This window comes from Erinaceus europaeus, chromosome 3 (genome assembly GCF_950295315.1).
Source record: "Erinaceus europaeus chromosome 3, mEriEur2.1, whole genome shotgun sequence".
NCBI classification, from domain to species: Eukaryota; Metazoa; Chordata; class Mammalia; order Eulipotyphla; family Erinaceidae; genus Erinaceus; species Erinaceus europaeus.
Window position 1 is genome coordinate 26,380,600 of NC_080164.1, and position 27,724 is coordinate 26,408,323.

Consider the following 27,724-nt stretch of genomic DNA (forward strand, 5'->3'; position numbering starts at 1 on the left):
ATCTAGGTTGTGCATATAACTGATGGCTTTATGGATATATTCATTTATTATTTTGTTGTTGCCACCAGGGTTTCATCATTGCAAATCAACTTTTTTTTTTCTGAGATAGAGACAGAATGAAGAGGGAAAGATACCAACCACAGCAATGAAGTTCCCTCCAGTACAGGGGCTGGGGGTGGGCTCAAGCCTAAGTTGTGTGCATGACTCCCCAGCCTCAGTGCTTACTCACTGTTATTAAATGATAGCAAACTATTTCCCAAAGTGTTTGGCTAATGCATGTTTTTATGGCTACCACATTTCTCCCATTGGCTTGTTAGCTATTTAAGACATAAAATGACAGTAGACAATAAAAAAATGAGTTAATACTTTTATTATTTTTTATTTTTTGTCATCACTGGGAGTCACTGCTCCAGGATGACTTTTTCAGACAGACAGATACATAGATAGATAGAGAGAGACAAAGAGAAAGGGAGGGAGAGAGAGAGATGACAGCCGTGAAGCTTCCTCCAATGTGATGGGAACCAGGCTCACACCTGTGTCACTCACATGGCAGAACTCATTCAAATGAGCTGTTTTGCTACCGCCCCTCCAATAAGTGAATTTTTTAAAAAAATATTTATTCCCTTTTGTTGCCCTTGTTTTATTGTTGTAGTTATTGTTGTTGTTATTGATGTCTTCGTTGTTGGATAGGACAGAGAGAAGTGGAGAGGGGAGGGGAAGACAGACAGGGGGAGGGAAAGACACCTGCAGACCTGCTTCACCGCCTGTGAAGCGACTCCCCTGCAGGTGGGGAGCCCAGGGCTCGAACCAGGATCTTTAAGCTGATCCTTGCGCTTTGCACCACGTGCGCTTAACCCGCTGCACTACTGCCCGACTCCCCAAGAATGTTTTTAAAGTGAAAAAAAGTGCAAACCTTTTTTGCAAATTTAGAAAACAAGACAAAACAAACAAAAAAAATACAGAAGGGAATAATGTAAGTAGAAAATAAACAGCACTGATAACCCCAAGCAGCTTTGAGCCAGTGGCAGGAAAATCAATGAGGAGAAGTGCAGCACATTTTCAGAAAGGTCCTAACACGTGTTCCAATTCTTTGGCTTGGCACCGTTTGTCCACATCTTCAAAGTCTGCAGTGTTTCAAAAGCTGTGGGTCGTTTCGAGGGTTCGTGGAAAAGCAATTTCTGTAGAAGACTTTTCTGTAATGATAGAAAATGGTCAAAATTAAGCCGTGAATTATTTCTTAAAATAAAATTCTGATTACTTTCAAGTGCTTACTTCATTCTTATCAAATTCATCTGGGAAGATGCCAGCTCTCAGTTTGTCAAAAAGCTGAAAATGAAACAAAACATATTATGATATATAACATATTTAGTCATTAGAAAATTCTTTACTTAGGAGGCTGGGCAGTGGTACACGTTACCATGCTCAAGGACCAGGATTTGAGTCCCTGCTCCCCACCTGCAGTGGGCAAGCTTCATAAGCGATGACACAAGTATTGCAGGTGTCTCTGTCTCTCCCTTTCTCCCTCTAAATTTCTCTGTGTCCTGTCAAATGGGTGGGGGGAGGAAGGAAGGATGAAAGGAAGGAAGGAAGGAAGGAAGCAAGGAAGGAAGGGAGGAAGGAAGGAAGGAAGGAAGGAAGGAAGGAAGGAAGGAAGGAATCGGGCAGTAGCCCATGAAGTTAAGCCCACATAGTACTGAGCACAAGGATCCGAGTTCGAAGCCCTGGCTCCCCAACTGCAGGGGGGTTGTCTCACAAGTGGTGAAGCAGGTCTTCAGGTGTTTATCTTTCTCTCTTCCTTTCTATCTTCCCCATCTCTCTCAATTTCTCTCTGTCCTAGCCAATAAAATGGAAAAGTGGCCTCCAGGAGCAGTGGATTTATAGTGTGGGTAGCGAGCTCCAGTGATAAACTTGGAGGCAGGAAAAAAAAAAAGAGAGAAAGAGAAAGGGATAAGGGGGGAAATGTGGAAGCATCAAGCCCCACCCGTAACTCTGGTGGCAATAAAAATAAATTTTCAAAAAGAGGAGAAAGAGGAGGAGAAGGAGAGGAAGGGGGAGGAGGTGGTGGGAGAAAGAAGAGGGAGAAGAAGAAAGGAAGAAAGAAAGAAGGAAAGAAGAGAAGAAAGAAAATAAAGAAAAGAAGAAAAAGGAAGGAAGGAAGGAAGGAAGGAAGGAAGGAAGGAAGGAAGGAAGGGAGATTATTTAATTGGGAGGAGAAGCAAAATCAGGAAGCACTAAAATCTGGGAATACCAAAATCTAAGTTATTTCCAGATCTTTAAAATATATTTATTTAAAAAAAATAGAAGCAAGAAAACTGTTTCTAAGACTTGAGAAAACTACAGTGGTTATCTTTGAGAGATGGGAGTGTGGGGACACAGAACTTTAATAGTGACTGGAGTGTGGAACTAGGCGCTCTAATCTTACAATCTTGTAACATATTATTAATAGAAAGACTAATTTAAAATGTATTTATGTATTTCATATGACATATAAACAAGGAGAGGAGCCAGAAACCACTCATTCATGCTAGAATCACCTTCGTCTTCTATTGGACTATTAGAACACCAGCTAGGGAGCCGAGAGGTAGCCTTACCATACAGGAGGCCCTGAGTTCAAGTCCTGGCAGGCACCACATGAGAGTACCAGGACAGAGATAGAAAAAGAAACACCACATCCCATTTCACTACTGGTGAGTCTTCTCCTTTGCATGGTGCCGAGGACTTGAACCAGTAAAGTGTGTGCTCTACTTCATGAGCTATTTCCCAGCCTGAGTTGTTTTGGTCTTTAACAAAAAGTTTTGGCTGACCCAAATTGAAAGAAAATAGCTCACATTTCTTCTGCAGCCAGCATGAATACTCCCAGGCCCTTTCTCACCAGAGTACGACATAATGTGTTCTGAGATGACTTACTTTAATTGTTTCACAAGTTGTCCCACACACATAAAGCAGTTCAGCAAGGATGAGCCCCAAAGCGAAGATATCCACCTTGTTGTCGTAGTTCACGGAGGAAAGCTAGACAGCAAAGCATGGAGACAATGGATGGAAACACTTGTGCCTTCTGAAGTCAGAGCAGTCACTTGACACAGTATCTGTGTGTGAGTGATACCAGCAGAGACTGACTGGCCCGTTTCCTGGCTCTGCCACTGGCCAGAGCTCCCAGCTACAACCATCTCACACTTGATGTGAATGAGGGTTTTTTTTTACTTGCTGACTTTGAAGCTAAAAATCTTCTGAGCTTCCTTTAGGAAAGTTAGTTAAGAAGAGATCTCAAAAGAACAAAATGTCAGGCTGGGGAGCTGGAACACCTAGGGAAGCACACATATTACCATGTGCAAGGACCTGGGTTCAAGCCCCCACTCCCCAGCTGCAGGAGGGACTCTTCACAAGTGGTGAAGCAGGTCTTTAGGTATCTTTCTCTCCCCCTCTCTATCTCACTTCCTCTCTCAGTTTCTCTCTGTCTGGTCAAATAAAATAGAAAAAAAAGGGGGGGGAGGGAATAGACTCTGGGTGCTGGCACCAAGCCCCAGAAACAACCCTGGTAGCAATTTTTAAAAAGAGAACAGAGCTCCGATTCCCCAGAACCCTGCCCCACTAGGGAAAGAGAGAGGCAGGCTGGGAGTATGAATCCACCTGTCGACACCCATGTTCATCGGAGAAGCAATTATAGAAGCCAGACCTTCCACCTTCTGCATCCCACAATGACCCTGGGTCCATACTCCCAGAGGGTTAAAGAATAGGAAAGCTATCAGGGGAGGGGATGGGCTATGGAGTTCTGGTGGTGGGAACTGTGTGGAGTTGTACCCCTCTTATCCTATGGTTTTGTCAGTGTTTCCTTTTTATAAATAAATAATAAAAATAAATAAATAAATAATAAAAAAGAGAGCAAAATGCTAGTATAGACTTAGTGGCAGTACTTTGTGGAGATTTTCTTTTCTTTTTTTAAATTTCTTAAAATAAATAAATAAATAAATAAATAAATTTCTTTATTGGGGGATTAATGGTTTATAGTCAGCAGTAAAATACAATCGTTTGTCTATGTGTAACATTTCCCAGTTTTCCACATAACAGATCAACCCCTACTAGGTCCTCCTCTGTTATCATGTTCCAGGATCTGAACCCTCCCTCCCACCCCAGTCTTTTACTTTGCTGCAATACACCAAATTATGGAGATTTTTTTAAAATATCACCTTGTTCCCCAAACACCATTTGCTGTATTAAACAAACCACTGTACTTCTTGCTAATATAAGCTGTTTTGGAGTTTTTTGATGTACCTTGTAACTAACAAAAGAGAAGAGAACCCAGTAGTGGCAGCTACAGTTTGCTGTCTTCCTAAAGGGCAGTAAACAAGTAAGCCACCTCAGGCCTTAGACATGAGTACTTGGGTGATTATTTATTTGAATATGAATCCTAACAGACACTGAAGTCATGGTGGATCAAGGAGAAAAACTATAGTCTCATAAATGAAAGCAAACTGAGTGCTCACCAGCAGGTGCATCTTGTGGTATATGAATTAGTCCTCAGTAAAACATTTTTCAATTAAAAATAACTAAGAAAATGAAACAATAAGGGGCCGGATGTTGCACCTAGTTAAACACACACATTATAGTGAGCAAGGACTCTGGTTCAAGCCCCTGGTCCCTACCTGCAGGGGGAAAGCTTCATGAGTGGTGAAGCAGGGCTGCATTTCTCTCTCTCCCTCTCTACCTCCCCTTCCTCTCTGAATTTCTCTTGTCTCTAATCAACTATTAATTAAATAACATTTTTAAAAATAAAATGAATGGGGGTTGGGTGGTAGAGCAGCAGGTTACGCTCACATGGCTCAAAGCCCAAGGACTGAAGTAAGGATCCCGGTTTGAGGCCCTGGCTGCCCACCTGCAGGGGAGTTGCTTCACAGGTGGTGAAGCAGGTCTGCAGGTGTGTCTTTCTCTCCCCCCTCTCTGCCTTCCCCTCCTCTCTCCATTTCTCTCTGTCCTAGCCAACAATGAACGAGATCAACAACAACAATAATAACCACAACAAGGCTACAATAACAAAGGCAACAAAAGGGGAGAAAATGGCCTCCAGAAGCAGTGGATTCATGGTGCAGGTACTGAGCCCCAGCAATAACCCAGCAATAACCCTGGAGGCAAAATAAAGTCCAATAGCTAATTTTTTAAAATATTTATTTATTTATTCCCTCTTGTTGCCCTTGTTGTTTTATTGTGGTGGTTATTATTGTTGTTATTGATGTCGTTGTTGTTGGATAGGACTGAGAGAAATGGAGAGAGGAGGGGAAGACAGAGAAGGGGGAGAGAAAGATAGACACCTGCAGACCAGCTTCACCACCTGTGAAGCAACTCCCATGCAGGTGGGGAGCTGGGGACTGGAACTGGGATCCTTGACGCAGGTCCTTGAGCTTTGCGCCACCTGCGCTTAACCCACTGCGCCACCGCCCGACTCCCCAAGCTAATTTTTAATGGACAGCCAAAGAGTAGAACAGACAGGCCAGGCGGTGGCATGCCTGATTTAGTACACACACTACAGTGCGCAAGGACCTGGGTTCAAGCCTCTGGTCCCCACCTGTAGGGGGAAGCTTCATGAGGGGTGAAGTAGGGCTACAGGTATCTTTCTGCCTCACTCCCTATCACCCCCTCACCACTTAACTTCTCTCTATCTCTATCCAATAATAAATTAATTAATTTTTTAAAAAAGGGAGAGTTGAGCAGCATTATCATTTTATGTGGTGCCAGAGGTCAACTCAGGGTCTCCAGTTCAAAATGCGTGTGCTCTACCCACTGAGCCACTTCTACAGCGTATTTTCATAACTCTCTCTCTCACACACAAAATGATCTGCAAGAATAAACATCAGACTCTAGTGGTAAGAACAGAAGCAGATAAAAAAGTGAAAGGGGAATCCCCACTTTTAGTCTATCTGCTCCTGCACAGTCTCAGTTCCCTTCATCTATTTCTTTTTACCAGAGCACAGCTCAGCTTTGGCTGATGGTGGTGCAAAGGGTTGAACCTGGAGCCTCTGAGCCTCAGGCATGAAAGTCTTTCATATGATCATTGTGATATCTTCCTAGTCCTACAGTCTCAACTTTAACAGAGAAGTCTAGTGTCTTCTTAATTAAGTACAATGAAGAAACTACATGTAGACACGGAGGAGGGAGCTCACTTGTTCGGGGCTCATGTATTGGGGGGTTCCCAGGTTAGCCGTCAGCTTGCCATTTGTTTTCAGCGCAGTCACAAGTCCGAAGTCTCCAATCTTTATTTGTTTTTCATCTACTAAGAATATATTACTTGGCTGCGGGGGAAAAAAGAAAAATAATTCACAAGCATCAATTTGACAGACTATCATCGCATATGTAAATTGCATTTCTCAGAAGCTGTTGGCCCTTACATGGACAGCCCCCAGCTGGAGGTTTGTTAATGGGATTTCCGATTGTAAAAATATTTTACTTGGGAGTCCAGTGGTAGCAAATAGACACAAGGAAAGGTCATGCAATGTCACAGCACAGCAGCACACAGAGAAGGTGCACAGGAGAAGGGAGGCCTTATACTCACATGTATGTATGTCTATGTATGTATTTATCTATTTATTTATTGCTATCAGTGCTTTTGCTGGGGCATCATACTTATAAGATTCTACCATTCCCAGCATACTTTTTCATCTCTCTCTCTCTTTTTTTTTAAGATAAAGAGTGAGAGACAGAAAGGGAGAAAAAGACAAGGTATTATATTGTTGCTCCACTGCGTGTGAAGCGTCCCCTTCGCATGGTGCTCTCATGCAGTGGCTGCATGCTCAAATCTAGGCTCTTGTGCATGGCAAAATGTGCACTCTACCAGGTGAGCTATCTCCCAATGCTTCCCCCCTCCACTGTTTTCACTGTATTTTGAGAGAGAGAGGAGAGACACAATAGCACTGTTTCACTATCCATGGAACTCTCCTGGTGCAGTCCATGGTGCTCTCACATGGTGCTGGGGCTGGGACCTACTGAAGCTTTCTGTGTTCACAAGTAGGTATCCTCAGCCTAGGGGGCTGGGAGTGAAGGAGTCCCTTCAAACAGAACTTGATGTCTCAGTAAGCTCACTGGTTAGGAGTCTGTAAGAGTGGTCCTCTGGAATGGGATTTGGGGTAAGTTTGAGACCCATTTGAACTTAGAGAATCAGAGATACTGTTTCCTCATGACTGCCAATCAATTTAAAGCTTGGAGAAGACAGATTTAAAAATCACTAAAGGGAGAGTCGGGCGGTAGTGCAGCAGGTTAAGCGCAGGTGGCACCAAGCACAAGGACCGGCATAAGGATCCCGGTTCGAACTCCTGGCTCCCCACCTGCAGAGGAGTCGCTTCACAAGCAGTGAAGCAGGTGTGCAGGTGTCTGTCTTTCTCTCCCCCTCTTCTCTCCATTTCTCTCTGTCCTATCCAACAATGACATCAATAATGACAATAATAACTACAACAATAAAAAAAAAAAGACAAGGGCAACAAAAGGGAATAAAATTTTTTTAAAAAATCACTAAAGGCACACAGCAGTGCTCTTTAATCACACACATTACCAAACACAAGGACCCGGAGTTAAGTCCCCAACCCCCACCTTCAGGGGAGATGCTTCCTGAGTGGTGAAGCAAGTCTATAGGTGTCCCTCTTTCTCCGTCCCTCTGCTCTCTCAATTTCTCTCTGTCCTATCCAATAAAACAGAAAAAAAAAGAAACAAACCACTAAGTTTACTTAGTCTCAACACAGCACAACACCACCTACCTTGAGGTCTCTGTGAATAAACTCTTTTGAATGTATGTAATGCACACCTTCAGTTATTTGTCTAAAGAACTCCAGAGCCAGATCTTTCTGTGAACTATTTTTTCTCTTGAAAATCCAATCGTCCAATGTCCCCTTGTCACAGTATTCCATTTTGATGAAAAGACACCTAGTCAAGTTTCTGGATAGAAAACAATTGCAGGATGTCAGAAGTATTAACAGAAGAAATAAATCTATTAAAAATGCATTCTTTATTACAGCGTCAGAACCTCCAAACATGCCTCAATAACAGAACTCTGAATGTCAGAGCTTTGTCTGATGACAAAGTGGTAACACACAGGACCTGACTGCAACCTAATGTCTATAACTCTGGGGGACAGCTTCAGTGTGGATACAAATACTGAATCATTGCATGGCACGCCCAAAACTCAGACAGTGTTCTAAGTCACTTATCTTTCTTAAAGCATGAAGTTTTATCTATTACTGTCATACATGACTCCAGTGCTCAAATGTCTCAAGACTAGTCACTTCATGCTGGTTCCCATGCGTCCTTCTGGCAGAGCCTCATCATTCTCTGAACAGTTCCTCACGCTGTGACACACACAAAAAGATGTGATAGGGAGTCGGGCTGTAGTACAGCGGGCTAAGCGCAGGTGGCGCAAAGCACAAGGACCGGCATAAGGATCCCGGTTCGAACCCCGGCTCCCCACCTGCAGGGGAGTCGCTTCACAGGTGGTGAAGCAGGTCTGCAGGTGTCTATCTTTCTCTCCTCCTCTCTGTCTTCCCCTCCTCTTCTCCATTTCTCTCTGTCCTATCCAACAACGACAACAACAATAATAACTACAACAATAAAAAAAAAAAAACAAGGGCAACAAAAGGGAATAAATAAATAAAATAAATATTTAAAAAAAAAAAAAAAAGATGTGATAGACTTATCATCTCTACATCTTTTGGTGTACTATTCCCATGGGAGAAAAAGAATTATAACAGATGCATTTGGGACCAGGGAGATAGCATAGTGGTAGCACACCAATCTTGCATGCCCAAGGCCCCAGAAATCACAGGTTCCATTCCCAGTACCATCCTGTACCAGAGCTAAGTACCGGCCTCTCTCTTATGGAAATAAACAAATAAATCCTCTGTAATTACCTTAAGTTCTTCATACTGTCCTCGTAATAATCATTTCCACCCCAGCAGTCATAGTAGTGGACAATGTTTGAATGACTCAAGTTGGCCAAAGCTTTGACCTCACGCTCTACCTTCCTGGTGAAAAAAGACAGGGGTGTTGCCATGACTCAAGGGACAAGACTCCACATTCCTCCCTCCTGTAACTCACAGTCCCTGGGAGTTACATCCCTGAGTTTCCAGTAGCCAGGAGCACAGGAAAGGAAAGTGTGTGCATACAAGTCTTGTACTCTACTCAACGAGCATCTCTCCAACTGCCTACCCCAGCATTTTCAGTATGTAGCCAAAATACACGAAAGGATGGTGTCTGAAGAAGGACTTCCATAAGCATTGTGGGAGTTCACTGGGATGTGCAGTCAACAACTCCATCAAGTCCACTGAAAAGGACTCATCGTGCAATGCCAAGATGGGGAAAGTCACCTCGAGCCACAGGATTTGTCACTTGGGTTTTCCACAAGATGGCTTCAGAAGGAATATCAGTAGTGTGCCCATTTCTTACATAATACTTTTTCTTTCTCTCTTTTAATTTGATAGGACAGAGAGAAACTGGGGGGGGGGGGGAGTGGAGAGGGAAAGAGAGAAACATATATAGCAATGCTTCACCACTTATGAAGCTCCCCCCTGGCAGATGAGGACCCGGGGGCTTGAACCCAGGTCCTTGGGCATAGTAACGTGTGAGCTCAACCAGGTGAGTCACCGCATGTCTTAACATGCCCATTTTTTATTGAAATAAGAACAAAAAAGTGAAATCAGTTTAGAAGAAGTCAAGCTCCTGGTAACAAAACAATACTTTTTAAAAATTTTTAAAACTTCTTTAATATTTATTTATTCATTCCCTTTCATTGCCCTTGTTGTTTTATTATTGTAGTTATTATTGTTGTCATTGTTTTTGGATAGGGAAAAGAGAAATGGAGAGAGGAGGGAAAGACAGAGAGACACCTGCAGACCTGCTTCACTGCTTGTGAAGTGACTCCCCTGCAGGTGGGGAGCTGGGGGCTTGAAACGGGATCCTTACAACGATCCTTGCGCTTTGCACCACCTGTGCTTAACCCACTGTGCTACCGCCCAACTCCCGATAAAGCAATACTTTTAAAAGGATGACTAGAAAAACATAATTAATGGGTCAAATAGAATAATGTCAAGAAGAGAAGAAGGATGGGGTCAACACAGCCACTCATTCAAGATAAGCCACTGACTACTTACTCTCTGTCATACTTCACACGTTTAATGGCGTATATCTTGGTGTCAATTCTGTGCCGTGCTTTGAAGACCTGGCCAAAGCCACCAGATGCAATGGGCGTTATGTCTCTGAAATCCTTAAGGAACCTCAAAAGACAAAGGCCACTGTTATTCTGAGACCCATGTTCCCTCTTGCCAATCCCCACCCCCTTCAGCCTTTGCTTAATGCCATTTGTGAGACAAAGGTAAGAAGGAATGTTATGGGCAGGGGAGACAGCATAATGGTAATGCTAAAAGACTTTCATGCCTGAGGCACCAAAGGACCAAGGCTTTATCCTTAGCACTACCATAAACCAGAATTGAGCACTGTTCTGGTATAAATAAATAAATAAATAAATAAGAAAGAAGGATTAACATCAGCGAAATGCAAGGATCACAAAAGCTGATTGTCTCCCCCCTTCCCTCAGCCTACGAAGTCACCTTTGGGTTTCACTGCAAATTCATTCAATAAAGACTCAACAGGAGTCCAAAACTGGAAAAAGAAGTGCCATCTTGTGTTCTATGCAGAGAAGAAAACAAAAGGACCAGGGCCATAGCTCAGTGTTAAGAGAACAGGACATGCATGAATGAGGTTCTAGGTTCAACCCTTGGCACTACCAATAGTTAGAACTGAACTCTTGTTACCCATTCTCTTTGGGCTGGGGAGATAGCATAGTGGTTATGAAAAACAAAAAGACTTTCATGCCTGAGGCTCAGGGATCTCAAGTTCAATCCTTTGCACTACCATAAGCCAGAGATGAGCAGTGCTCTGGAAATAAAATAAAGTCATAGAAAGAGAGAGGGAGAAAGAGAACAAGGGTGTGTGTGGGGGGAAAGCTAAGTAGTGGCACACCTGGTTGAGTATATGCTACCATGTGCAGAACATGGGTTCAAGACCCCAGTCCCCACCTACAAAGGGGAAGCTTCGTGATCAGCTGTGTTGCAGACTGGGAGGTGGCAAAGTGAGTAAGGGATCAGATGCTCAAGCACGGAACCCCAAGTTTAATCCCCATCATTTAATGTGTGAGGGAGATGCTTTGAATCTATCTCTCTCAATAATGGAAGAAAGCAATAAATAAAAAGAGCCAGCCATGATATCATCTCCCCAGACAATAACTTGGATCCACCTGCATATCAGATGTCAGGCTCAGGGAAAAAAAATTGTATAGTCATGGGCCCTTTGGAATATAACTAACATAGGCCTACTAACTATCTACAAAACGGAGACCCCCAACTCTTCATCTGAACTATTCTAGCTTTTAGGTTCAATGATTAGTCAACAATTTGTTTGGCTTTATATGTTAACCCTTTTTTTTTAGCCACCAGGTTCCAGATGATACCAACTGGACTTCCCTGGGCAGATGACCCCACCAATATGTCCTGGAGCCCTGCTTTCCCAGAGCCCTGCCCCACTAGGGAAAGAGACAGGCAGGCTGGGAGTATGGATTGACCTGCCAACACCCATGTTGAGTGGGGAAGCAATTACAGAAGCCAGACCTTCCACCTTCTGCACCCCATAATGACCCTGGGTCCATACTCCCAGAGGGATAAAGAATAGGAAAGTTATCAAGGGAGGGGATGGGATATGGAGTTCTGGTGGTGGGAATTGTGTGGAGTTGTACCCCTCTTATCCTATGGCTTTTATCAGTGTTTCCTTTTTAAAAAAATATTTTTATTTTACTTATTTATTCTGGATAGTGACAGAGAGAATTTGAGAAGGGAAGGGGATAGAGAGGGAAAGACAGAGAGACACCTGCAGACCTGCTTCACTGCTTGTGAAGCAACTCCCATGCAGGTGGGGAGCTGGGAGGCTCCAACCAGGATCCTTAAGCCAGTTCTTGTGCTTTGCGCCACCTGCGCTTAACCTGCTGCACTACTGCCTGACTCCCACAATGTTTCCTTTTTATAAATAAAAATTAAAGAAAGGAAGGAAGGAAGGAAAGAAGGAAGGAAGAAAGAAAGGAAGAGGGCTGGGAAGACAGTATAATGGCTATGCAAAAGATTCTCATGTCTGAGGCTCTGAGCTCCCAGGTTCAATCCCCAGCACCACTATAAGCCAGAGCTGAGCAGTGCTCTGGTCTCTCTCTCATTCTCTCTCTCTCTCTCTCTCTCTCTGTGTGTGTGTGTGTGTGTGTGTGTGTGTGTGTGTGTGTGTATCTTTTTCTCTCTCTTTGATAAAAAAAAAATTAAGGGAGTCGGGCAGTAGCGCAGTGGGTTAAGCGCAGGTGGCGCAAAGCCCAAGAATTAAAGTAAGGATCCCGGTTCGAGCCCCCGGCTCCCCACCTGCAGGGGAGTCACTTCACAGGTGGTGAAGCAGGTCTTCAGGTGTCTTTTTGTCTTCCCTTCCTCTCTCCATTTCTCTCTGTCCTATCCAACAACGATGACATCAATAACAACAACAATAACTACAATAATAAAACAACAAGGGCAACAAAAGGGTAAATAAATAAATATTTTAAAAAAAATTTAAAAAGGAAAGAGAGAAAGGAAGAAAGAAGGAAGAAAGGATGGATGGAAAGAGGGAGGGTGGGACCAAGGGAGGGAGGGATGTGAATAAACAGACACTCCAGTGGACAAATCCAGCTGGCCATCTCTTCTCACCTGTCATTTGCAGTATGTTCACTTTCCATAGGAATGTCAAATGATGCTGCCAACCTCCTACAAGTGAAGAGAAGAAGGTAAACCTTGAGTGGAATGGAAATAACACAGAACTTGTCCAGAGCAGGCCTGCTGCCCTGCCCTAAGCCCTTAGATTCTGAGTCACCCATTCAAGTAGCAGGATGGCTGCGCTGAACCTTTTTCTGTATTAAGCATCCCCCTTCTGGTTCTCCCGGCCTCCCAGCAGATGTGGAGTCTGGAGGGTGCATGTCTTCTGGGCCCTCTTGCTTTGTGTCTCATTCTTTTTTGGCTGTTTTGTTTTCTCCGCCAGGGCTTTGCACCTGCATGATTTCACTGTTGTTGGTGGGGTCTTCCCCACCCCCCAACCTTGCAGATAGAAGGTGAGAGACACACAGAGAGAGGCAGAGAGAGAGAAGGAAACCACCACATTGCTCTACCTCTCATGAAGTATTTTTCTCTTTCCATGCTGTTCCCATGTGGTGGCTGAGGGCTCAAACACAGGTCACTGAGGAGGCTGAAGTATATGCTCTACTGGGGGAGGTATCTCCTAACCCCTTTGTGCTCTATCCTTTACTGAAGGTGAGCAGCCTGTAACCAGAAGAGAATACCTTGGGCTAGGAGACAGCTCAGAAAGAACCTCAGCATGCACAAGGCCCTGGGTTCCAGTCCCAACACCACATGGGAGTCCTATGGACTGCACCAGAGTGAGCCCCACAGATGGTAGAGCAGTGTGCTTAGGTATCTTTCTTCTCTGTATGTCTCTCTTCCTCCTCTCTCTCTTTCTCTAGGGATATCTAATTGAAGCAAGAACAACAACGACAACAACAACAAAAACTTTGGCCAGGGAGGTCAGTCAGTGGTGTCACAGAGGCATGAGGTCTTCATTCATTACCCATTGCCTGGAGCATCTTAGATCCCTACAGATGTTCAAATAACTCTCTCCTCTCAGCCTTCAAAGGTTCAACATCTCAGACCCTTCAGGGCAGCCGGGATCCAGAAACAATTGCCTGACACTTTTACCAGGGACTGTTGTAGCTCCCTCCAGAAATGCCCACACTCCTTTCCACCTGTCTCATGAATTCTCCTCCTCTATCCCTACATCCCCTTCCCCCACTGTGACTGACTCCCCAGGGGACGGTGACCACCTCAGCCCTAGACCTCTCTGAACTCCACACAATTCCTGCACTGGCCCCCTGCAGTAGGGGAGAGTGTGTGTGGGGGGGGTGAGGGGGGAGCATCCAGGATGCCTCCCTGCCACCACTGACTATATTCACACTCTTGCTCCTATCTTCAGAAAAGGAACCAAGTCACTACAACTATACTAGAATCCTTGCCCAAAGCAGTCACACTATTTCTACCCCAAGTGCTCATTCTTCTCTTGACAAACGTTCTTCTCACCCTCTTCCTCTGCCATCCATGTCCAAAATGATGCCCTAAACTTAGCAATTCATTGAATAATTCTCTCAAGAGCCATGGTAGTGCCGGTGCTGGATATGCAAGTTGGAGGTTTTCTGGACAGATCTCAGCGATTTGGTAACAGAGTCAAGCTTTTTTGGTGATTCTTAAGCAGGCTTCCTACTTCTGAAACCCCTTTCAAATGAGAGTATACAACATTCAACAAGCACTGAAGACTTAATAAATAACACCGGCAAATGGAACCTGAAGTAAGACTTCATTTCAACCTAAGTTCAGTGTGTGATGATACTTGCCTTACTGGCTTCTTCTGGTTAAGTCTGTGAAAGCCCTACAAGGAGAGAAAATGGAATAGTGTTAGGTGACTGGACCCATCTTGGTGTTTTGTTTAGATAGATAGGTAGACTGATAGGCAGAGAGATAACAGCACCAAAACTTCTTTCAAAGCAGTGAGGGCCAGGCTTGAACCTGGGTCAAGTGCAAGGCAAAGCAGCGACGATGATGATCAAATTGATTACCATGCTTTTTTTGCTATCCTACCTTCTGTTCTTCTAGCTGGTTATACAATCATAGTTTTTGTTAAAAAATTAATAGCCTCAGGGCAGGAGATAGTTCACAGGGTAGAGTGCATATGTTGCCATGCATGGGTTCAAGTGGAGCAGTGCTGTAGTATCTCTCCTTTCTCTGTCTCTCCTTTCCTCTATGTCTCTCATCCTCTATCTGGGAAGAGGGAAAAAAAAAGAATCCAATGAGAGTGGTGGAATCATGTGGGGCACACAGCCCTGGCTAGAACCTTGGTGGCAAAAAAAAAAGAGAATAGTTCTGTCACTTCCTTGTCCTCTCAAGCCCTGCTTCTCCACATACGACTCAGTATCAGTGCTCTCACCCAGAACTGATGGGGCAGGCAGACACAGCCATGGTAAGTATTTCTGGAAAGCTCTTACAGACAAGGGCTGTGCTTGTGAGTCTCTGGGCCACAGAGTCTCAACAAGGAGAAGCATGTCACAAACACCCTCCTCACTAATGAAGACTCAGAGGAAGAGGCTGGGGAGCTGGCTCAGAGGGTGGAGTGGGCATGGTAACAAGCTTGGGCTCCTGGGTCTGACCTTGGCATCAAGGCAGGGAGAGGTGGGGAGCCTAGGGCAGCTCATGGCTGTCCTGCCTCACTTTGGTGTTCTCTCTCTTCTTATTTCCCTTTATTTATCCTCTCTCTCTCTCTCTCTCTCTCTCTCTCTCTCTCTGTCTCTCAAAAATAAATAAACAAAGAAACCAGGCTAGGAGGGCCACTCAGGGAGACCCTGGGTTTACTCTCCCTTGCACCACAGGAAAAATAATTAAGGGGTACCAGGAAGTGACTCACCTGGTAGAATACACATGCTACCATGCACAAGGACCCAGGTTCAGGACTCAGGCCACCTCATGGGAACGTTTGCAGGGGGAAGCTTCATGAGCACTAGGTTCATGCTGCAGTTCCTCTCCTCTCCTCTCCTCTCCTCTCCTCTCCTCTCCTCTCCTCTCCTCTCTTCTCTCGTCTCCTCTCCTCTACCTCTCTTCTTCTCTATCTCTCCTTCTCTCCTTTCCTCTCCTCTTCCCTCCCCTTCTCTCTCTCTCTCTCTCTCTCCCTTTCTTATCTCTGTCTCTCATGTTCTCTCTAGAAGAAAAAAATGGCTGCCAGGAGCAGCGGAGTCATACATATACTGCGACCCAGAGATAGTCGCAAAAATAAATAGATGAAATAAAAGGGTGGTGGTACACTCGGTTAAGCACACATAGTACTATGTGGAAGGATTTGTACAAGGATTTGTGCAAGGACCTGGGTTCAAACCTCTGCTCCCCATCTGCATCGGGGACACTTCACAATCTGTAAAGTAGGCCTGCAATTGTCTTGTCTTTCTCTCCCTTGCTATCTATCCCCCCCTTTCTCAGTTCCTCTCTGTCCTAGTGAATAAAATAGAAGAGAAAAAAAAAAAGAAAAAAATGGCTGTCAGGTGCCGTGGATTTGCACGGAGTCCCAGCAATAACCCTGTTAGCAATAAATAAATAAGTAAATAAATAAATAAATAAGCCAAAGGATTGCCAGGTATGATTCTATCATCTGAAGGGATGAACTAAAGATAGAAAAGCCAGAGTGGGGTGAGTGGGTCTGGAAGATAGCTTAGCCAGCCCAGTCCACCACATACCTTTTGTGTAAGAACCTGGGATGGGGTTCTTGGCCACCATCAATGGTGGAGAAGTCCTCTCCCTTCCTCTCTTTGACTGTCTCTCCCTCTCTGTCTCTCATGCTCTATCATAAACAGAGACATAAAGCCCAAGAGTAAACCCTGGTGGCAGAAAAAAATAAAAAGAAAGAAAAGAAAAAGAAAATCATGTCTGTATGCTGGAGGTCAATTTTCAATGTGGAAATACAAAGAGGGAAGAAGATGGACTGGAAAGGGCTGGGGAAATAGCATAGTGGTTCTGTAACGTGTGTGCCATCACCTGGCCCCTCGCGCATAGTGGTTCTGCAAAAAGATTTTCATGCTTGAGGTCTGAGGTCCCAGGTTCAATTCCCGGCATCCATAAACCAGAGCTGAACAGTGCTCAGATTAAAAAAAAAAAAAAAAATCCCTAAAGTAAGAAGATACAGAGTAGCAAGTTGGGGGGGGTGGTATGGAGGGGGGATACTCTACCCAAGAAGATGAAGGGAGCTCTGAATTGTTGCTGTGCTCGCTGTAGCCACTGCTGCCAGAGGTGGTGTCTGAGAGGCTATTTTCTGAAGAAGGTGCAGAGGAGCTAGAAGGAGGGGGAGGGCTGTTAACTCCAGAGTGTAGCCCACACCTCCCCCCATCACCCGCTTGCCCTCCCCACTCTCCCTAAACAGCAAATGTTTCCCAGAAACAGGTTCTCCCACCCAGCAAGTTGAGTCTGCAGTGTCTCAAATCATCCCTACACTTACAAACTGAGGCTTCCGTTGTGACTGGGAATAGAATGCAAGGATTGCAGATTAGCTTTCTGAAAGAGAAGATTTGAGAAGAACTAAATGACTTCTGTGCTGTGGTTCTGGCTTGGGGTATACAGAATGCCCACCTCAATTCCCCTACATGTAAATGATGATGAGATGAATACTTTTCTCCTGGGTGTTTAAGCTGGTTTTCTTTTTATCATCCCCTCCCCCCTCTTTTTTTTTTTTTTTTTTTTTAAATCAAAGCACTGCTCTGGCTGTGCTGCTACCTGTGTCCAAGCTTGGGACCTCTCACACACAAGTCCTGTGTCTAACATTGCACTGTTCTCCCCCTCCCCCCATGTTTATCTAGCTTAATTGACTGATTTATTTTTAAAACAAGTTGGTCTGATGATAGGGTGAGTTTGCAGTGGCAAAAGTATCTGGCTTGCAAGCATGAAGACTCAAGTTCAACCCCCTCATGTCAAATATGTTCTGATTCTCTTGTGTAAATAAATAAAGTTTTCTTTAAAAAAAATAAAAAGAATTGTCTTTATTTGCTCAATTAGATTGGTGCCATTCTCTCAAAGAAGTTACTAAAAAAGAGTTTTAATAAATGAATAAACAGTTCATTGTTTTTTTTAATTGGTGAAGTCATGAATGCACTAGAACTTTTTAATCCACCGAATAATTTTTTAATATTTTATTTATTTATTTATTTTCCTTTTTTTGTTGTTGTTGCCCTTGTTGTTTTTATCATTGTCCTGTTTCCACTGAATTTTTTTTTTTTGCCTCCAGGGTTATTGCTGGGGCTCAGTGCCTGCACCATGAATCCACTGCTCCTGGTGGCCATTTTTTCCCCTTTTTGTTTCCCTTGATGTAGCCTTGTTGTGGTTATTATTGTTGTTGATGTCATTCGTTGTTGGATAGGACAGAGAGAAATGGAGAGAGGAGGGGAAGACAAAGAGAGGGAAGGAAAGACAGACACCTGCAGACCTGCTTCACCACCTGTGAAGCGACTCCCCTGCAGGTGGGGAGCCGGGGGCTGGAACCGGGGTTCTTACACCGGTCCTTGCGCTTTGCGCCACGTGGGCTTAACGCACTGCGCCACAGCCCGATGCCCCCTCCACTGAATTATTAAGAATAATGTTTGTCAATTCCTTTTTTGGCTATTAAATAATAAAGCTGCAATGTAAAAAAATAGTTTTATATAATTAAACCTACTTGGAAAAGAGGGATTCCTATTACTAGATATTACTTTTTATTTTAAAATCACTTTAATGGGGTCAATGATTTGCATGACTAGTATTCACATCCTGATATTTAAAAATAGCCCTAGGAGGGTCGAGAGAACGGTAGGGTGATAGAGCACCACTTGGGAGCACCATACCCCCTTTGTCTCCCATCCTCTATCTGGGAAAGAAGAGAAAAAAAAAAAGAAGAATCTGCAAGGAGTGGTGAAATCATGAAGGTGCATAGGTCCAGCAAAGCTCTGGTAGAAAAAGCAAAGCAAAAGAGAAAACCCCAAGTTACTGAGAGCCAGGGGCTGGCTGGTAGGACCCTAGAACCTTCTGCTGTGTGTTGAGCTGCGGTGGCCTCATGGCCACATAGTCAAACCACAAATCAGCCTCAGAGAGTTGTACCTGTTAGTCATTCCATGCATTTATTCTACTGTGGACTTAGGGAGTGAACCCATGGCCTTGTGCCTCTGTGGCACCACCAGTGAGCAGCTTCTTTCATCCAATGTTCAAATTCTGGATTTATATTTACATATTTATCTATTTATTTATTTAAGAGAAATATGGAGAAAAAGAGAGACCAGAGCATAGCTCAGTGCTGGCTTATGGTGGTGCTGAGGATTTAACCTGAGACCTCAGGCATGAAAGTATTTTTTTTTAATGTTTTTTAGTTAATTTTATTTTTGAGAGAGATGCAGAGAGAGAGACACACGAAACACCAGAGCACTGCTCAGCTCTGGCTTATGGTGGTGCGGGGGATTGAACCTGGGACTTAGGAGCCTCAGGCATGAGAGTCTGCATAACCATTATGCTGTCTCCCCCACCCGAAAGTATTTTTTATTTATTTATTTTTTGTGTGTGTGACCATTATGTTGTCTCCCCAGTCCTCATCCCTTATTTTTATTTCATTGATTTTTTTTAAATTTTTTACATTTATTTATTTATTTTCTCTTTTGTTGCCCTTGGTTTTTTATTGTTGTTCTAGTTATTATTGTTGTTGTTACTGATGTCATCATTGTTGGATAGGACAGAGATAAATGGAGAGAGGAGGGGAAGACAGAAAGGGGAGAGAGACAGACACCTGCAGACCTGCTTCACTGCTTGTGAAGCAACTCCCCTGCAGGTGGGGAGCTGGGGGGCTTGAACCAGGATCCTTATGCCGGTCCTTGTGCTTCCAACTCCCTTATTTCATTAATTTTTCAAGATTTATTTTATTGCAGTCTGGGAGGTATTGCAGTGTTCAGAGACTTGGATTTAAAAGCATGAGGTCTCAAGTTTGATCCCTAGCATGATATGTGCCAGAGTGATAAATAAATAAACCTTAAGAAAACAAACAAAAACAAACATGGAAATGAAATCCCAAGGTAGCACGTACCTCTGGAGTTTCCTCAGCTAGGATCCGATTATAGGCCATCTGAGCTGCTTTTTGCTTTGCATCCTGTTTGGTGGATCCTACACCAAAACCGTATTTTTCCTCTTCAACTTTGCACTCACAATAAAATCTAGGAGAAATGATAGACAGCAGTTGCCCAAAGACCAAACGAGTACATCTGACTTGAAAAGAAGCACACATCAGGGAGCCAGGTGGTGGCAAAGTGGGTTAAGTGTACATGGCGCAAAGCACAAGTGCTGGCGTAAGTATCCTGGTTCCAGCCCCTGGCTCCCCACCTGCAGGGGGTTTGCTTCACAGGCGGTGAAGCAGGTCTGCAGGTGTCTGTCTTTCTCTCTCCCTCTCTGTCTTCCCCTCCTCTCTCCATTTCTCTCTGTCCTATCCAACAACAACGACAGCAAAAACAACAACAATAACAACAACGACGATAAACAAGGGCAGCAAAAGGGGAAAAAATAATAAAATAAAATTTAAAAAAAGCACACATCCACAAAGGTGTCAGAAGGTTTACTTATTATTATTTTAAAATATTTTTATATTTATTTATTTACTTATTCCCTTTTGTTGCCCTTGTTTTATTGTTGTAGTTATTATTGTTGTTGTGGTTGTTGGACAGGACAGAAAGAAATGGAGAGAGCAAGGGAAGACAGAGAGGGGAGAGAAAGACAGACACCTGCAGACCTACTGCAACGCTTGTGAAGTGACTCCCCTGCAGGTGGGGAGCCAGGAACTTGAACCGGGATTCTTACACCTATCCTTGTGCTTCTCGCCACCTGTGCTTAACCCGCTGCACTACTGCCTGACCCCCTGCTTATTATTTTTACCAGAGCACTGCTCAGCTCTAGTTTATGGTGGTGCTGGAAATTGAACTTGGGATATTGTAATCTCAGGCATGAAAGACTCTTTGCATAACCATCATGCTATCCCCTCCCTACCATAGGTTGATAAATTTATATTTCAAATCTTGTATGACTTAAACTAAATTCAAAAAGATGGCTGGCCACTGTGCCAGAGAAAGCAGGTTTAGCAGTGTCGCAGCTAGCCTTTCCCAGGGGGTCTTGAAGTCTGAATTACCTGGCTCAGAGCCTGGAGGGCACTCAGCCCAGAGGGCATAGCACTTGCTTGGGTCCCATCCTCATGCATCCTTTTTTATTCATTTATTTGTTTATTTATTTTAATTTGCTTTTACAAAAAGGAAACACCGACGATTTTTTTTTCTTATTGCCACCAGGGTTACTGCTGGGGCTTGGTGCTGGCACTACTGGCACTAAGAATCCACTGCTCCCAGTGGCCATTTTTTTTCCTTCTATTATACTTGATAGGATAAAGAGAAATTAAGGGTGGGGAGATAAGGAAAGAGAAGAGATAAACACTTGCAGGCCTGCTTCACGCTTGTGAAGTGTTCCCCTGCAGAGGGGAGTGGGGGCTCGGACCTGGCTCCTTGTGCATGGTGATATGTGCACTTAACCAAGTGTGCTACCACCTGACCCCCACCTTAATATTTAAATATTTAACTTTTTATTTTATGAGAACTTGAAAATGGAGACCCAAGCATGGAAACCCCAAAACATTCTTTAGTATTTATTTAATTTATTACGTATGAGTGAGACTCACACAGGAAGGGAGGGGGTGTCAGAGCACAACATGCTTCCCAGGGACCAAACCAAGAACCTTAGGTGTGCTAGTCTGACACTGTACAAGTTGAGCAACTTCTCCAGATGCTAAAATAATTTTTTTTTCAATTGCTAGCAAGGTTATCACTGGGCCCGCACAACAAATCCACTGCTCCTGGCAGCCATTATTTTATTTGATTAGATAGGACAGAGAGAATTTCAGACAGGTGGAAGGAGATAGAGAGGGAGAAAGAGCGACACCTGCAGCATTTGCTTCATTGCTTGTGAAGGTACCCTCTACAGGTTGGGGCCAGGAATTTGAACTTGAGTTCTTGTACATGGTAATATGTGAACTCAAATGGGTACATCACCACTCAGTCCCTGCTAAGTAGATTTTTTTTAAGATTTATTTTATTTATTGAAAGATAGAGCATGTGCCCAGCCTATCACTCCAGCAAATGTGGTACCAAGATCTCATGCTAGTGAGTTTGATGCTTTACCCACCATGCCATCTCCTGGGCAGCAAAAAAAATTTTTTTTTTTTTACACCAGAGCACTGCTCAACTCTGGCTTGTGGTGGTACAGGGGATTGAACCTGGGACTTTGGAGCCTCAAGCATGACAGACTCTTTGCATAAACATTATGCTATTTACCCCTACCTGCAAAATGATTTTTTAAAGGATTATCTATATGTGCTTTAATATATAAATATTTATATTTTTATATTTTATATTTATATGTTAAAGGTTTATCTGTATATTTATTAATGAGAGAGAGAGAAAAGAGAGAATCACAGTATTGTTTTGGCACATAGATGCCAGAGGGTTGAATTAATGACCTTGTGCTTGAGATTCCAAGGCATTTTATCCATCATTACCACCTCCTAGACCATTATGTATTTTTATGAGAGAGAAAGAGAGTGATCTCACAGACTGCTCAGTTCTGACATATATACCATAGCAGGGACTGAACTCAGGGTCTCATGCAGAACTTTCCTATAGTCCACCCACCAGATATGCCTCAGAGAGAAAGGATGACCTAGCTCTGACCAACTATACAATAGGACCCCATGTCTCCAGCAATTAAAGCCTTAATCATCACTATCACTATTCAATTGTTTATGGGCCACCAGAACATCTGTTGCAGAATGCAGAAGGAAAGAAGAAGGAGGAGGAGGAGAAGGAGGAGGAGAAGGAGAAAGAGAAGAAGAAATATTCCTGGGGAGGGGAGAGCAAATGCAGGAAAGACTTTCTTGGGGTGTGGGGGGTGGACAGCATAATTTTTATGCAAAGAAACTCTCATGCATGAGGCTCCAAAGTCCCAGGTTCAACACACCACGGTAAGTCAGAGCTGATCAATGCTCTGGTAAAAACAACAACAACAACAAATCATATATCTGTATGGAAAGTCACACATGAAAATCAGCCCACTTTCCTCTATGGCTTGGCTGCAACCCAAGGCGAACCACACCTCACCTACTGGGTCCACCGTCCTTCTCATCACTGAAGTGGTAATGCACATGCAGTTTGTTCTTCTGCCAGAGTCTATTCATGAGGCCTATGTAATTCTCAGTGAAGATCACTTCGAAAGAATCATCTGTTGCCGGGGATGCAAAATTTTCTGTCTATAAAGGGAAAAAAAAAGTTTACTAAATGTGGCCACAAAGATTTAACTCTTTATTTTGGCTAGCAAAAATTACTAAATGATGTGACACAATTTCAATTTTATACCTTTCCCTAATGTATCACTTTGAGTTTCTGTCTCAATTGATTCTATTTTTAAAATATTTTTATTATGAGGTATTGGGCAGTAGTGCAGTAGGTTAAGCGCACATGGCGCCAAGCCCAAGGGCTGGTAAGGATCCCTGGTTCCAGCCCCCAGCTCCTCACCTGCAGGGGGGGTCACTTCACAAGTGGTGAAGCAGGTCTGCAGATGTCTATCTTTCTCCCTCTTTGTCTTTCCCCCCTCTCTCCATTTCTCTCTCTGTCCTATCCAACAACAACAACATCATCAATGGCAACAATAACAATAATGATAACAAGAGCAACAAAATGGGAAAAAAATGGCCTCCAGGAGCAGTGGATTCATAGTGCAGGTGCTGAGCCCCAGCAATAACCCTGGAGGCGAAAAAATAAAAAATAATTTAAAAATAAATAAATTTATTATCTTTATTTATTTATTGGATAAGAGACATCCAGAAACTGAAAGGGAAGGGGGTAACAGAGTAAGGAAAGAGACTGAGAGACACCTGCCACACTGCTTCACCACTTGTAAAGCTTTGCCCATGCAGGTGGGGACTGGGTCCTTGAGCGTTACAACATGTGTTCCCAACCAGGTGCACCACCACCCACTCCAAAGTTTCTGTCTCATTAACAGTTTATAAGCTTGTGGTCACACACACACACACACACACACACACTAATTTTGGATAGAGACAGAGAGAAATTGAGAGAGTAGGAGAGAGAGAGACACCTGTAGCACTGCTTCACTGCTTTTGAAGCTTCCCTCCTACAGATGGGGACTGGGAGCTTGCCTGCAGTCCTTGTGCCTGGTAATGTGTGTACTCAACCAGGTGTGCCACCACCCAGCCCCTTACCTACTTTTTAAAATGCACAATCTCTGCTGTCTGCCTGCAAGGTTTTGATTCTTTCTTCATGCCCAGAGTTCAGTTCTTCCACAAGGACTGATGTTGTTGGGGGTTCTGTTTGTATCTATCTGCTGAACTCTTTCCATCAGTGGTCAGTTATCTCTTTCAGAAATACCTTCCCACGAAGTCTCTCCAGTGAGCGCTCTCTGTGCCATTCACTCTTTTTTTTTTTTTTTAATTTTTAAAAAATATTTATTTAATTTATTCCCTTTTGTTGCCTTTGTTGCTTTATTGTTGCAGTTATTGTTGTTGTTGTTGGATAGGACAGAGAGAAATGGAGAGAGGAGGGGAAGACAGAGAGGAGGAGAGAAAGATAGACACCTGCAGACTTGCTTCACCGCCTGTGAAGCGACTCCCCTGCAGGTGGGGAGCCGGGGTTCGAACCGGGATCCTTATGCCGGTCCTTGTGCTTTGCGCCACCTGCGCTTAACCCGCTGCGCTACAGCCCGACTCCCGCCATTCACTCTTCTTCAGAGTAATCACAGGTATCTGTGATTACTTCTCTGCTCCCCCTCCATAAGACTCCTGCCAGAACCTATCTGCTTCTCCCTGCCTCCTCTCCACTTCCGTTCAGCTTTAGATAGAGTCCATTGCTGATGTTGCTTCTCTAAACAGTTAACACCCAGCTTTGCTCACACTTCCCTAGATGTGCCTCTCCACCAGGATTCTCCAGAATGCAGGCAGAAAAGAAAGAAAGAAGGAAGGAAAGGGAAAGAAAAGAAAAAAAGCAAGAGGACTAAACTTCTGAAAGAAAAAGAACTTGCAAATGGTTTCACCCTATGCATTTTTCCCACACAAGAGAAAATTACAAAACCCTTGTGTGAAGCCCTTTTCAGTAGAGGGGAAAGCTTCCTCACCTTGCTCTCCCTGTTAAGTATCTCCACGGCAGCTTTGGCAGCTGCATTCTTTGCTTCCTTCTTTGATTTGCCTTCAGCTTGTGGAAATTTTCTCTTGCCTATTACAACTTGAAAAGTAAACCTGTTTAAAATGAAAACAGTTACAAAATATCAATAAAGCCTAGGTTGCTCACAGGACACCAATCACACCCACCTTCTATGGCCATCTTTGGAGATTCAAACCCAGCTTCAATTTGGAATTTTTTTGTAGTGGGGGTGCAGGGGAATGAACTGGGGACCCCACACCTGTGTGACAACACTTTCTTTTTCAAAAAAAAATTTTTTTTTACTTATTATTGGATAGAGACAGAAAGAAATTGAGAGGGGAAGGGGATATATATATATATATATATATATATATAGAGAGAGAGAGAGAGAGAGAGAGAGACAGACAGACAGACAGACAGACAGAGAGACACCTGCAGCCCTGTTTTACCATTTGCAAAGCTTTCCCCTTGCAGGTGGTGACTGGGGGCTCAAACCCGGGTCCCTGTGCACTGTAAGGCGTGCGTTTAACCAACTGTGCCACCACCTAGTCCCCGTGGCACCACTTTCTTTTCCCTAAGCTTAGAGAGAGACAGAGAGAACATCTTCCTTCCTGCTCAACTGCTTTCTACTCTCAACTTAAACGGAGAGCATCTCTTCCTTCCTACTTTACCATCTTCCTCAAGGTACTGTCCACAGTGCTCCCATGGGGTGGTGCTAAGGCTTAAACACAGGGTCTTACATGTGGTAAGGTCTGCACTCTAACTGTTTGAGCTACCTCTTGGTCCCTCAATACATTGAAACAACCAACCTCAAACAGCAAAGTAGCACATCACCTCAGAGCATGGGAAGATGTAGGCCTTTTTCCCTGAAGTCCTGTGGAGGCACCCTTTATGCCAAGAAGATCCTCAAAGGACCTGGTGGCAACACTGATCTAGGGCTAATGATTCAGCTTCAGAATGTGTCAGGCTGCCTCTCTCCGGGCTCAGGTGCCCCATCACACACCCTTCCTCATAGCCACTCACCGTAAGTCGTGCGGCGGCCCTGTCTTCTGCAGCTCTTGGTACTGCAGCCCCACACTGTGCTTCTGGCAGTATTCATTGAGCTTTCCGATGTAGGCTCCGGGGGACTCGTCACTCTCCATCATCTCTTCTGGGAACCTGTGATAGAAGTCATTGCAAGGAAGAGAGGTTCTTGGGGTTTCCCAAACCAGGTCCAAAGGCAAAATGGTGAGAGGAAGCTCTCTTGCAGAACTCATTTCTTACAGAACATTTTTTTTTCCCTCTCTTGTGGACTTCACAAGCAAACTGATGTCTCCAAAAATGGTCTACTCTCACAACTTGACAAGTGAAGAACAAAAGACCTTGTCCTTTAATTATGTCCTCTGCCTCCACTGAGAACCAAATATTACCTTGTTCTTGAGAAGCTGAAAAGGCTATAGAAGGAAATGGGGGATTTACTAAGAAAAAGACTGAAAGGTGCGAGCTTGTGTGTGTGTGTGTGTGTGTGTGTGTGTGTTTGTGTGTGTACACTCATCTATGGGGGGGGTCAGGTGGTGGCACACCAGGTACCAAGCACGCATAGTACTCAGCACAAGGACCTGCACAAGGATCCCGGTTCAAGATCCCAGCTTCCCACCTGCAAAAGGGTCACTTTACAAGTGGTAAAGCAGGTCTGCAGGTATCTCTCTGTCTCTTTCCCTCTCTATCTCCCCTCCTCTCTCAATTTCTCTCTGTCCTGTCCAATAAGATGAAAATAACACCAACAAATAAAAGGCCTCCAGGAGCTGTGGATCGTGCTGGCACTGAGCCCTAGCAATAACCCTGGAGGGGGAAAAATGCTCATCTATACTGATGAAATCATGAGAGGACTTAGCTTTCCAGAAATAGATTCCCTATGAAGCCCCTCACCTCCCACCTTTGAACTTTGTAATAGTTTATTTTAGAATTATTTGCCTAGTAATTTATAATCTGAGCTGGCAGGTCTCACTGGACCAACACAGTAGAAATTGTTTAAATTATAAAGTATATCTATCCTCTCCCTGTTTTTTGATGGGGTCATTGTTTTTTGTTACTAAGTTTGGTGAGAAATTGTCAAGTATATCTAAAAGATAAAGAATTTACACAGAGAAGTCTAAAGTACACAGCTCTTAGAAGAAGGCGTAAGGTTAGACTAGAGAGATAGCATAGTGGGTATGCAGAAAAGCCTTTAAGCCTGTGGCACCAGAGGTTCCAGGCTCAAGTCCCAGTTCCACTAGAAGTCAGAGTTGAGCAGAGCTCTAGTGTAAATAAATAAATAAATGGAGAAAGAAAGAAATCAAAGGAAAAGAAAAAGAAAGATTAAGGGTAAATTGTCTTCAACTTGAGTTTAGCAATGGATCTAAATTATGGGGATGAAAGCACAAGCAGCGAAGGAAAGAGAGATGACTGGGCTTTGTGGCCACTGAAATGTGTCTGGAAGGACACTATGAAGAAATGTCCAAAAAGAACCAGGTTCCAGCCCCTGATCCGCACCTGTGGGGGAGAAGTTTCACAGATGATTAAGCACTGTTGCAGATGCCTCCCCTTCTCTCAGTTTCCCCTCCTCCTCCTTCTCTGATCATCACCCTCTATCAAAAAAAGAAAAGGGGAAAATAAACATACTGTGAGCAGTGGCGTGGTACAGGCATTGAGCCCCAGCAACAACCCTGGTGGAGGATTAAAAAAAAAAAAAACACCTTTTCCCATATTTGGGAGCTGCTCTCTTCCCTGATGCATCTTTCTAATCCTTTTTCCAACTATGACACTATCTCCCCAGACAATACCTTGGGTCCATCTGCATGTTAGCTGTCAGACTCAGGAAAAAACTAGTAAAGTCATGAGCTCTCT

At 43.8% G+C, this 27,724-nt stretch overlaps 1 protein-coding gene across 1 annotated transcript; it reads right to left on the bottom strand.

The window, feature by feature from the left end:
- Positions 1–355: 355 nt before the first annotated feature.
- On the bottom strand, positions 356–27,475 carry EIF2AK2 (eukaryotic translation initiation factor 2 alpha kinase 2). The gene is made up of 17 exons (XM_060188424.1): positions 27,376–27,475; positions 25,883–26,021; positions 24,834–24,954; positions 22,805–22,953; positions 19,702–19,828; positions 17,104–17,159; positions 16,838–16,940; positions 14,438–14,499; positions 13,330–13,343; positions 12,738–12,891; positions 10,122–10,244; positions 8,883–8,996; positions 7,737–7,914; positions 6,153–6,281; positions 2,908–3,009; positions 1,273–1,326; positions 356–1,193 (listed from the first exon to the last, which is right to left on the bottom strand). Exons 2-17 carry the CDS (start codon positions 26,002–26,004, stop codon positions 1,071–1,073), a joined length of 1,731 nt encoding a protein of 576 aa, XP_060044407.1. The 5' UTR covers positions 26,005–26,021; positions 27,376–27,475; the 3' UTR covers positions 356–1,070.
- Between the last annotated feature and the right edge of the window lie 249 nt (positions 27,476–27,724).

Coding starts and splice junctions, on each gene's coding strand:
- EIF2AK2 (XM_060188424.1), bottom strand. CDS start 26,004: ATGATGGAGAGTGACGAGTCCCCCGGAGCCTACATCGGAAAGCTCAAT. Junction 17,160..19,701: donor TAGCTGAGGAAACTCCAGAG/GTACGTGCTACC, acceptor CTTCTCTTTCAG/AAAGCTAATCTGCAATCCTT. Junction 8,997..10,121: donor CGTGTGAAGTATGACAGAGA/GTAAGTAGTCAG, acceptor TTTTTTCACCAG/GAAGGTAGAGCGTGAGGTCA.